Source organism: Sceloporus undulatus, chromosome 1 (assembly GCF_019175285.1).
Source record: "Sceloporus undulatus isolate JIND9_A2432 ecotype Alabama chromosome 1, SceUnd_v1.1, whole genome shotgun sequence".
NCBI lineage: Eukaryota > Metazoa > Chordata > Lepidosauria > Squamata > Phrynosomatidae > Sceloporus > Sceloporus undulatus.
In genome coordinates, this window is record NC_056522.1 from 323060119 (window position 1) to 323072325 (window position 12207).

Sequence of the window (12207 nt, forward strand, 5' to 3'; positions counted from 1 at the left end):
TCACAGCAGAGACCTGGGCCTCCAGGTTCAAAGCTGAGTCCAAGAGTACCCACAAACTGCGAACCTGTATCTTCAGGGGGAGTGTGACCCCATCTAACACAGGCTGGATCCATATTCCCCGATCTGCCTTCCGACTGACCAGGAGCACCTCTGTCTTGTCTGGATTAAGTTTCAACTTGTTTGCCCTCATCCAATCCATTACTGAATACAGACACTGGTTTAGGACCAGGAAGCCTCCTTGGATTGAGGTGGGAAGGAGTAGTAGAATGAACCAATTTACCTGCAAATTGCATTGGAAATTAATTGTAATTATAAAACAGTGGGCCCTTGTTATCTGCTGGGGTTTGGTTCCAGGAATCCCCATGGATAACAAAATCTGTGGATGTTCAAGTCCCATTAAAAATAATGGAAAAGGAAAATGGTATCTCTAATACAAAATGGAAAATCAAGGTTTGTTATTTGTAATTTATACTTTTAAAAAATATTTTCAAGCTATGGATGCTTGAATCCGTGGATAAAACATCCGTGGATACGGAGGGCCAACTATAATATTAGCATTGCACAGGAATTATGCTTTGATTCTGACAAAGTGATTTTTAAAAATGCAGGATCTGGGTAACATTTATAATATGATATTAATGGTGTCTCCAGAGTTGTAGTCCCACAGTGAAACCGTACCATGTAGTCCAGCACTCAAACCATTATGCTCTTTGACAAAATACACCCCTAGGACATACTGGGTACGTCAAAATGGCGGTGCCCTATACACATGGGCACCGCCATTTTGATGTCACAGCGCGGTAATGACGCCGCAAGTGCTCCTGTGGCGCCATTTTGATGTACCCAGTACATCCTAGGGGTGAGGCCTAATTGGATGCTGCATCCTTGGCCAACCCCTAGGACGTACTGGGGGCATGGCAAAGGCCCATGTAGAATGGGCCTTTGTTAGACTGAATAGTAATCTGTTTAGGAGTCTGCATGTATTTTGTCAAAGAGCATAATGGTTTGAGTGTTGGACTACATGGTATTCCTTTTTGGGCGCTCTGTAAAGCGCCAAAGAAAGGAAAATGGAGATTTAAGAAAGACCATTCAACAAGACAAAAGCTTGCGAAACAGAAAGAAAGACTCAGGGAGATAATAATAATAATTTGTTTTATTTGTATACCGCTATTCCAAAGATCATAGCGGTGAACAGCAAGTAAGCTAATTAGCAAGTAAGCTAATTTGCCCCCAACAGTCTGGGTACTCATTTTAGCGACCTCGGAAGGATGCAAGCCTGAGTCGAGCTTGGGCCCTTTTGCTGGTCTTGAACCTTGTGGTTTCGAGTGAATGGCTGCAGTACAGGCATTTAACCACTGCGCCACCAGGGCTCCGTAAATTCAGATAGCAATCAGCTACTACCCAAATCACACCACAACTCTTTCAACAATCTTGAACTATCAGCTGAATCTAGCAAATGAGACATGGGAACTAATTGAGTATATAACTTCACTGATCTCACACAGCCTTATAAGCACAGTGATGAAAATTTACTGGTGAGATTATCCCCTAGATTCACAATAGAAATGTGATCCACTTCATTTCATTTTGCAGCATACCACTTGTTATTTTATATGTGTGTGCGTGTGTGTGTAGTCATGTGGGAGACTTTTTGACCTTCATTTTTCCTGATTATCTGGATGGCTACATCTCCAAATCAATCTGACCTTATCTGAAGCTAGTATGAATCATTTTGTTTCAGGATATGGTCAGATTGATTGATCAGTCCTCATTTACACCCTTCCCATTCCCTTTGCCATGGTCTTGCCATATCCAATTGTTGTAAAATGTCCCCCAAGACCTTTCACAGGTTAAAAAAAGAGTTCTCACCCCTGCCTTGGACAATGGCCAACAGTACCCAGGTGGGTTGACCATCATGATAAAATGTAGGTGCTTTTTCATTTATACTTTTGAGTACAGTAAGCCTAACAGTAATCCTGGGATGCTTTTATTTCTCTGCAGATGAACTGAAAACTGAAGATGTGCATGAAGAGTAATATGCTTCCAGTTTAACCAGCACCGGTAAAATCTATTTCTTCAGTTCTTGAGTTGCATAATTATGGTTATCTCAGAAGTCATCATTCATCTCTGAGCTACGAATATTTATTGTTCTGTAAAAAAATTGTCACATAGGAAATTCTCTTTGTCTTGCTTTCTTGATGCATTTGGCCATCTAAATAAATCATACTTTGTTTATTAGAGTTAATTTCTGAGAATAACTTGCATGCAAAAAGAACTTTGGACATAAACAACACACATGCAGCTGCTCCTGGTGCTTCACTACATGGAATATACCACTGGCTTTATGTAAGTGAAAATAACTTCCTCTTCACTTCCAAGAAACCAAATATGGAAAGAATTATTTTTACAAAGTCATTTGATCAAGACGGAGGCAAAGAATAGGATCCTAAAAAGTACAGGTGTTTTGTCTTTGAAACTTTTATTTTTTAAAATTAAAACAGAATACAAAAAACACAAACTTGAAAAGTTACAATATAACCTTAGCTCATTAAACATAATATAAAACCACCAATTTGAACTTGTTATGAAAGTCATTAATTCATTGAAGAAAGTTAAAAATTCATGACTACAATATATGCCTTGGAATTGATAAGTCAAATCAGGAAACAATGTCATTTCCTAAGTTCAAATGTTGAGATGATAACAGAGGGGGATATTTTATGTAGAGAATTAACAAAAGTCAAAAAGGGAAATCATTTCTCCTCTAAAGGAATATGACATGAAGCAGAGCTGTCAGAGAACTTTTCCATTAATAAAGTGTTCTAGACTCTTTGCCACCAGTTTTCCATAAGCCAACAGCCAGTCTTCTGTGCTATCTTTTAATTCTGTGCTATCTCCAAACAAGTAATAGCAAGAAGGAAACAAATTATATCTTTATGTTTTACGTTCTTACTGTTACTAATAAAGAAAGACAAAAGTAATAACCCAGGACAAAGGACAAGACTGGTTGGTGGTACCTGGCATAAGTGAAAGTACAGAGAGCCAAGATTGATAGATCTTGTATAAAAATGTATCCATACAACCATAACCCCTCTACCACTCGGGAGATATATTACCTCTAATTCTCACTAACTTAATTGGAGTGAGATGCCATTTGTTTATCAATTTGTCAAATTGTCACTTGCTATTTGACGATCTTTTCTTCCCTGTTTTATTGAATCATTTCCTGTATTGCTATGTATTTTATATGTATTATCCTACTAGAGATGCCCCCTCCTCACCACCTTTCCCTTCTCCTTTTGTGTCGTGTCTTTTTAGATTGTAAGCCTGAGGGCAAGGATCCGTCCAATTAAAAAGATTGTATGTACAGCGCTGTGTAAATTTACAGCACTTTATAAATAAAGGTTAATAATAATACTGTAATAATAATAATAATAATAATAATAATAATAATAATAATAATAATTTCAAAGAGCATTTTTAAGAGAAACTGATTCGGATTTAAAGGGAGGAGATCTCCAAATTTTTAACCATTCAGCATAAGAAACCATGTTTAAGTTGAGTTCCCATCCCCTTTTTCCAAATTGACCATTCCCATTTATATTGTCCATGATTAAATTATAAAATGTACTAGAAAGTCCTTTTAAAATTATTGTGACCTTAACACAATACTTCTCAAACAGCATTAGGGTACAAGGGGGACTTTCAACCCTAACCAGGGCTTTCTAGAATACTATGATTTGGTGTAGTTGCTGCCAGTTGGAACAAAAAGAAGGAAGACATATTAATAAATCCTCTTTTGATTTAGGGTTCCATTTCAAAAATAGATCTTGGACTCTAGAAGAGATGTCCTTTAACACTTGATTTCTCTCTTCTCACAGAGGTCTAGACATGCTAATTTTTGTGTGTTGTTTTGGAAAGATGATTAATAAAAATGGATGAGAAGGGAATAGAGTTTTCAGTAAATTTAACAGCAATGCCATGCACATTTATTAATTTTATGTTAAACAAATCATAAATCTCATTTGCAGAATTTAAAATAAAAATCTAAATTGAAATCTAGTAGCCATTACTATCAATATGATACTATTGAGGTGATGGAAGCAACATACAGAACAGCAATATAAAAGGAGAAATAATAAGACTAGGAATGGGAAAGGCAGCCATGAAAGAACTAGATAAGATCCTAAAGTATAAAGATATACAACTGAACACTAAAGTTAGAATCCTCCAATCCATTGTATTACCTATCCACCACCCTATGTGGATGTGAGAGCTGGGCAGTGAAGAAAACTGATAGGAAGAAAATAACTCATTTTGGATGTGGTGCTGGAGAAGAGTGCTGAAGGGGTACCATGGATGGTCCAACCAAAAGACAAACAAATGGGTCCTAGAACCGAAGAACCTGAACCTTCCCTGGAAGATGATGATGAAATTGAGGCTATTGTATTTTGGCCACATCCCAAGAAGGCATATATCATTAGAAAAGGCAATAATGCTAAGAAAAGTGGAAAGCAGTAGAAAGAGGAAGATAACATGTAGATGGATAGACTCAATTGGGGAGTTCACAGGCCTGAATTTAGAGGGCCTGAGCTTAGCAGTTGATAGCAGGGGTTTTTGGAGATGCCTCATCCACAGGGTCACCATGAGTTGTGGCCAACTTGAGGGCAGATAACAACAAACAATAAGTTATACCTTGTACTCAAAGCATGTCCTCCAATTGTCCCAATTTGAAAAATCCCAATTAATCTTGTATTGTCCCACATTTTCATCTGTTTTTCAAATTTTTCCTTTTTTCTCTCATCCTCTCACTTTACTCCTTTGTTTTCAGCTTGCTTTAATTGCTGCAAACTGAGTTCAAAGTTCAAAAATAGTTTGCACTCAATTAACTCAGTGATGGGAGAGGAAAGGGGGATGAAATCTTGTCCTTCCTGGTAGGCTTAGGCAAAAGCAAACTGTTGCAGCCTCTCCTGTCTTGTGTGCTTTCTCATTAATAACTGCTGCCATCTTGACCATGCCCTGGTTTTCATCTATGAAATGCTGGAGGGTATGTGAGAGTGACAATGTGAGAAGAACACTGTAGCTAAAATGTAAATGATACTTGCTCTAAATTATCTACCCTATTAATATTTGACTCCGTTTGCAGATTTATGGACACTATCATGAGATGAACCATATGGTAACTGAATACACTGGACAAGGAGTAGTGCTATATGGGACTAGCCAAGATGCAGACATATTCCACATTGCAGACATATAATATGGTTTCCCTAATGTGTAATCTGGTTGTGTATCTGATAAGTAGCCAAATCAATTTCTTCAGCATTTGTTTGTGAATCATGTGTCTTCCTGTGGACTTTTCAATTTGAGTTGTATGGGTTATTATTATTATTTTTTAAATAGTAAAACCTTTAAATTTAATTTTAAGCACATGTTTAAAGTTCTTTGAAATAGTCTCAACCTCTCTGCTTTACAAACCAGAATGGCATAAAGCAACACAATCTAAGAGGAGAAGCCAGGTGAATGAACTGATGGAACAGGTATTAAACTCCAATGGAAATGGAACAGGTTGGAACCTGTGGGTACAGGATGTCCTAAGAGCAGGGAGAGGCTTTGGCAGATCAACAGAAGGGCACATGGCAGTCTGGCCAAGTAAAGGAGAAAAAAGCAGACACATATTTGTCTTGTTTTAATCAGAGAAACAGAAGCCTGGCAGCAATCACCCAAGCAGTGGAATGTGCTGAAGAAGCTGCTGTGTAGTGATGTTACTTGTTTAAATATCAACAACTGCAGATCCAAAAGTTGCAAAATATTGTTGGTTTGGATGACAGAATGTAAGGATTCTGTTCCAATTTCAGTAGCAAGATTTCAGCTCAGTTGTATTAATAATCTCTTACCATGTCGTTTACATGGTAAGAGATTCTTAGTCTTATAAACATGGAGACAGAACCTAGAATGATATTTGGTGGCATTTAGTTGATGAATACAGCACGTGCATGATTATGATAAAGCAGTGACAGATATCTTTATAGCCATTCAATCTTTTCTACTTTCCTCTTTTCTTTGTGGTCTTTTATTCTCCTTTTAGCTACAGCAAGACTATATGCAGCATTATACTTTATTTTAAAATTGTGTGCAGGATTGTTGATCAAGAAGAAATAACTATTTTGTATAAATTGCAAGTTTATATCTGGGCATTCATTTTCTTTCACATTTCACCTAGTTAGAGAAGTTAATTTATCTTGATTGATACAGTCTCTTTGTAGGACGTTATTCATAAACACAGGATGGTGTACCCTTAGTCACAAAGGTCTTCCACAGTGCAACATTTTCTCATTGACCCAGATCACCACCTTAAGTTCCTGTTTTCTGTGTTAGGTCAGAACCCAACTGCTGAAGTAAGCTACTTAGTAAATCAAATATATATGACTTGTTCTGTAACCACTGACCCCTTCTAATCATAATTGTTAGATAAGAAGCCCTATACTGTAAGTCCTCTTGCTTTGATAGGTCATATTCCTTTAAGGGATCTCACCTCATCCCACCTAATGAAACACTAATATACAGTTGAGGGAAACCACCTGGTAGTAGACAGAGGCAATATTGGCATTCCTTTGAGCCCACTGATTATTTATATTTATACTTTTAAAATGATTTTATATCATTTTTAAACCGTACTTTTTAAATTAGATGTTAACCAACTTGAGTCCATATACTGGGGAAAAGGCAGGGTACAGTGGTACCCCGGGTTACGAAATTAATTCGTTCCGCGGTTAATTTCGTAACCCGAAATACCTTCGTAAGCCGAATTCCCATAGGCGCTAATGGAAAAATAGCTCTCTGCTGCCCTCCGGTGGCGGAAAATAGCGCCGCGGTTTTTTCGTAACCCGAAGAAACCTTCGTAAGCCGAAGCAATAAATCCCTATGGGATTTTTTCGTATCCCGAAAAATTCGTAACCCGGCGCATTCGTATCCCGGGGTACCACTGTATACAGTATGTAGGAAAAGTAAGATTAAGGGGATATCTTCTGCAAAAAATATTATTGTGTAATAAGCTCTTTCATGTTTTACATTTCACTCTTCATGCAGGATGGAGGCTGCTGTGATGGTTATTATTTCTTTCAAAATCTTTTCCCCAAATCTCCACAAGCTTGCAGGTCCATTTTCAAGATTTTCTACCACATCCCATGGACTGTGTGGTATCTTGCAAAATAAGATGTGAAAGAAGGACAGGGCAGATGTGGCATGCAGCTGCAGAATTATGTCTCTTTAGACCCATTGTCTTTAAATGCATTGGAAAGTCCACAGAGTTTTCCAATGCCTTCAATTCCACAGATGCCACTACAGCCTTGTCAGCTCACACCTTACATTTCTAATCTCTAATAGGCAAATGTATGAACCTGTCCCAGCTTATCTCTACATTTCTAATCTCTACTAAGCAAATATCTACCCCCTAATAAACAAATTTATGAGTCAGCCTAAGTGTCAGCTTTTCCTTAAGCTTCCTGACTTGCAAATTTATCTGGAAAGCAATCATTGGTTGAGCTACAGTGGAGATCAGTTTTGGCTACTTGGGCATCAGATTATGCAATACAGTAATTAAATTCCATTAAATTATCTGTACATTGTGCAGTATTGATTCCATGTTTAAGTGTTCTTGTTAGTTTTAAAGAGCTTTTCTCTCCCTCTGTCTCTCATTCTCTCTTTTATCCTAATTTAGTGATTATCACTAAATTAGCTGTCAAATACAGCTCCTTCATGTACTTTGAATTTGCAGTTTATGGGTCATTTATTACTTTTCCTTGTGGGTTCTAAAGTATGCTAATTTACATTATCATTAGGAGTCCTTTCCCCTTCACAATTATTATTGAAGCAGGGTGAAGGCAGGACTACAAAAGAACACAGGAAGAGTCAGGCTGCATGATGTCAAAGGCTTATCTCATGCAGCATTTTCTTCTAACAGGTGCCTTTGAAAAGCAGAACTATAGATACAATATTATTTTCCTGGTCATGTTCCCCATCAGCCAGTCCTGAGAAGGACACTGCCTATGAAACTGGAAGATATATAAGACTATCCTACCATATATATGTAGCCCTCATGAATTTATCCAATCCCCCTTTAAAGTCATCCAAGTTGACTACCATCATGCTGTAGCAAATTCCTTGGCTTATCTGTATTGTGTGAAGAAATACTTCTTTTGGCTATCCTGAATCTTTCACTATTCAGCTTCCTTGGGATGAGCCTAGGTTTGAGTATTCTAAGAGAAGTTTTTTATGTTAACTACATTCTCCACACCATGCATAATTTTATAAACCTCTAACATCGAAATTGGAGGAGGTGGGATATAAAGTTGTTGTTGTTATTATTACATGTCCCTCTATTTATTCACCTTTCTTTTGGTGATGCCAAGTGTGATATATTAAGCATAAATTACAGTTGTTCAGAGTTGTATGCCATTCAGTAAAAGTACCAGTGCTGGAATCCTGTTGGTTAGTCCAAGTTGGAGTCTTCAGATGTTCAGTGGTGAGTAGTTATTGTTGTTGTTGAGAGCCTTCAAGTTGTTTCCAGTTTATGGCAATCCTAAGGCAAATCTATTATAGGGTTTTCTTGGCAAGTTTCATCAGAGGGGATTTGCCATTGCCATCTTCTCAGATTGAGAGAGTGCAACTTGCCCAGGGTCAACCAGTGAGTTTCCATGGTTGAGCTGGGATGAGAACCATGGTCTTCCAGTGTCCCAGTCAAACACAAAAACTACTATACCATGCTAGCTCTGTAATGGTGAGCCAACACATAGGTAAATCCAATTGAATCAATGGCTCCACTGTAATTGTGATTAATAATAGGATTTAACTTCAAGTCTAACACTTAGGAAAAATGCATGTAAACAGACGTTTCAGGGTAGAGAGATTTCCATTTTTTAAATTATAATTATTATTTCTCTCTCTGACCCTACTGGAGAAGATGGCCAAGGCCATGAGACTCAGGGTGAGAGCTTGAGATCTGAGAGTGTTAGGTCCAAGTGTACCCTTTCATAATAGGGAGGTTATTCCTGATCTTGATCAGGTGGGTTGCTGACCCACCATTTCTGCACCAATGCCAGTTCCACAGTATTATTTTTATGATGTAGAGGTTGCAACTGTTCACAATATTCCAAATGTGATCACATAGTGGATTTGTATAAAAGCACTGTAACAATTGTCACTTTTATGTCCCATTCTTTCCTATTTTGTTCCTGATGCTTAATATGGAATTGGCTTGTTTCACAGTAGCATACCAATAGCATGTACTGTATATGTCTGTCCCTGGTTCAATCCATTAAATGTATCTGAGGAAGTAGACTAAAGTCTATGAAAGCTCATGCTGCCAACTTCTTTATTTCACTTAGGGGGTGTTTCCACTTGCGATTTAAAACTATTTTAAATACAGCGATTTGTTTTAAAACGACTCAAAATACAGCGAGTGTTATCCCGCTTTTCAAATCACTTTATTTGTATCGTTTCCATTTATGTAACGTTTTATTTTGTTTCACTGTAATTGACACAGTATCGTTCCCATTCATGGATGAATTGATGTATATTTAAACCGGTTTTGTTGCTTTTTTGTTCACATTCACTTGTTTCGGCTATCAATCAATGACGTCACAATACTTCGGAGTAACTTGCATCGATGTAGCCTGTACCTGTGTTCCCACTACCTGACCGTTTTTAATTCGTATTAAATTTCACGGTTTTTTTTAAAAAAGAGCCAATGAGGAGGCGCTTAAGCTCTTAAGAGTCCTTTAGGTGATCAAGTGCCTAGGCGCCTATGAACATTTTAATTTTTAAAAAAAATATTATGCATTTAACACACTTACCTCTTATCGCAAATACCTCCATGGACAAAGGGGCAAGGGAGGGAAAGATGGTGGCGGCGACAACAGATGAGGACAAGAAAGGGAGACTCCCCCGAGCCAGCCCATCGCGCTCCGCTCCTCCCATCCTGTGGAACCCGAATCAGATGCCGAAACGTTCCCATTTAAATACAGCGATTCTTATATCGGCACAAGGGATAACCCGGGGTAAAACCTACTATTTTTTTGCACCAGTTTATAGGCTTCTGATCTGGTTTAAATGTTTGGATTTGAATCAAATTTGAATCGCTGTGGGAACGATAGAAGGTAAATCTAGAACTGTTCTCGAGTTAATTCGGGATTGAGTGAGAACGATACACCCTGGATTCGCTTTGTAAACCGGTGTATAAGCGAGTGGAAACGCCCCTTTAGTCTCAAAGGTGCTACGAGATCTCTCTACATACTGATTCTACAGAATAACACAGCTATATCTTTGAATTCTACCACCTTATTGGGGCACTTATGACAGTCTCACTACAGAAAGAAGCAATATATTTGTGCATTTTAAAATATTCTGAAATATTTTGTTCCTAATTAGATTGCCTCCCCCATGCCTTTTCTCTGTTTTTCTTTCTTTTTTGCTCCCCTCTTCCTCCTCCTCTTCCCTGCCCCACCTCTGAAATATATAAAATTATATCTCAGAAAAAAGGGGGAACAGATATAGATTGCCCCTTGCACTTATTTTTCTCTTTAAAGCTGTAAAACCTTATTTTCTTTCCCTTGTTTTGGAGGAAAGTAATCTAAATCCATCAGTCTGAGCGTAACAAGGAGCAAAAGCTCCATGGGTGAGCAGTTTTCTCCTTTCTTAACCTTTACATTTTTACCCTTCCAAAATTGCCCCTTTACATCCTTTTATTCCATCACTAGTGCCTTTTCCTGAATTACCAGTGGAGGTATAATACAGATAAAGTTTTCTTGTGGCACATGATGTGGGTGTGCACAGTGATTATCTCTTTTGCTTGGAAGTATTACATCGTATTAATTTTGTATTAAAAACATATTTGTTATTTGTCTTTCGTCCCTGCAACCTGGAATTTGACAGACGGTCAAAGAGGTTGGGTCCTACATGCTTTTACTGAAGATTTATACTTAAAGGCTGGAAAAACAAAAGTTTCACCATCCTTTATTCAGTGCTCAGAAGAACTTGTTTCTTTTGGTATGCATGTATCTATATTTTGTAGACAACAATTTAAAATTTGTCATTTTGGACAGCTTATATTTATGTGTATGTCTAGCCGATGTTCATATCCTATTTGCTTCTTCCTTTTCTTCTTCTCCTTCTCCTTTGTTTGTATTAAAATTCAATCATTTTTAAAATATTTATTTATTTATTTCATTAAAATATTTATGTCCTACTCTACAGCTGAAGATCTCAGAGCATCTTACAATAAAATCAATTTAAACAGTAAATAATAATAATTTTAAAATATATATTAAATCAGTTTAAAAACAGTCAAGTTACCACTTCTTTCACATCCTCTTTTATAAAGCTTCAAAAAGTGTGTCTTTTCCATCTTAGAGCAACTGCACTGGGGAAAAAAATGGAAACCAAAATTTCTTAAGCATAATTCACTTTCAACTTTCCTGTACATGTACTCCCCCTGCCTTCCCCCCTCCCTCCCCAAATGTCAACTGATCAGGTCCTCCAAATATTGCCGCTGTCTGCCTGCTGAATTAGCACATTCTGTGTATGCAAAAAGAGAGAGGGTTCATTATTCTTTAAGGGGGAAAGTGCACAAGTTCATTGCATAGGAGTCCCATACACTGAACATTATTCTGAGCTCTTGGCTTTGTCCCTGTGCTTTCTTTAAACACTCTACTACCAGAATTGTATTGTGGGTTCTGATTTTTTCATGATCTAGTTGAGCCCTCAGATAATTTACCTCTTAGCTTTCACTTATTTTAACTCAATCTGTGTTTGCATTACTGAAAGCCTGATCTGCTTTCTGTTTTGTTATTAGGGGATATGACATTCCCTACAAAGTCTCCAGTGGACAGTGCTTAACTCTTAACTCCCTCAGGTTCTGCAGTGTTAAATATGGGCCCTTTCTCATGACACAAGTATGCATTCTGATTCCACTTTAACTGCCATGAGTACAAACTATGGAATCCTGGGATTCTTATTTGGGGATGTGCTGGAGCTCTCTGGCTGAAAGTTCTAAGTTTCTCTCTTGAACCTACAAATCCCAGGATTCCAAATAGTATTGCCAATACAGTTAAACTGGAATTATATTGCTGTGATTGTAGAGTGTGAAATGGCTTTGTGTTTTAAACATTCTGCAAGAAATAATTTATTTTCGTTCTTTCATTGAAAGAA

General features: G+C 37.6%; 1 protein-coding gene across 4 annotated transcripts in view; it reads left to right on the forward strand.

Moving 5' to 3' along the window:
- The window catches only part of FSIP1 (fibrous sheath interacting protein 1), a 591530-nt gene that overhangs the window by 554984 nt on the left and 24339 nt on the right, over nucleotides 1-12207 (forward strand). For all 4 annotated transcript variants that reach the window (XR_006103617.1, XR_006103618.1, XM_042464491.1 and 1 more), the window contains one exon: nucleotides 2002-2061. Coding sequence is in view for 2 of the 4 variants with exons in the window: in XM_042464491.1 (XP_042320425.1) it covers nucleotides 2002-2036 (35 nt within the window). In the remaining 2 variants the exon portion in view is untranslated. The remainder of the gene's footprint in view (nucleotides 1-2001; nucleotides 2062-12207) is intronic.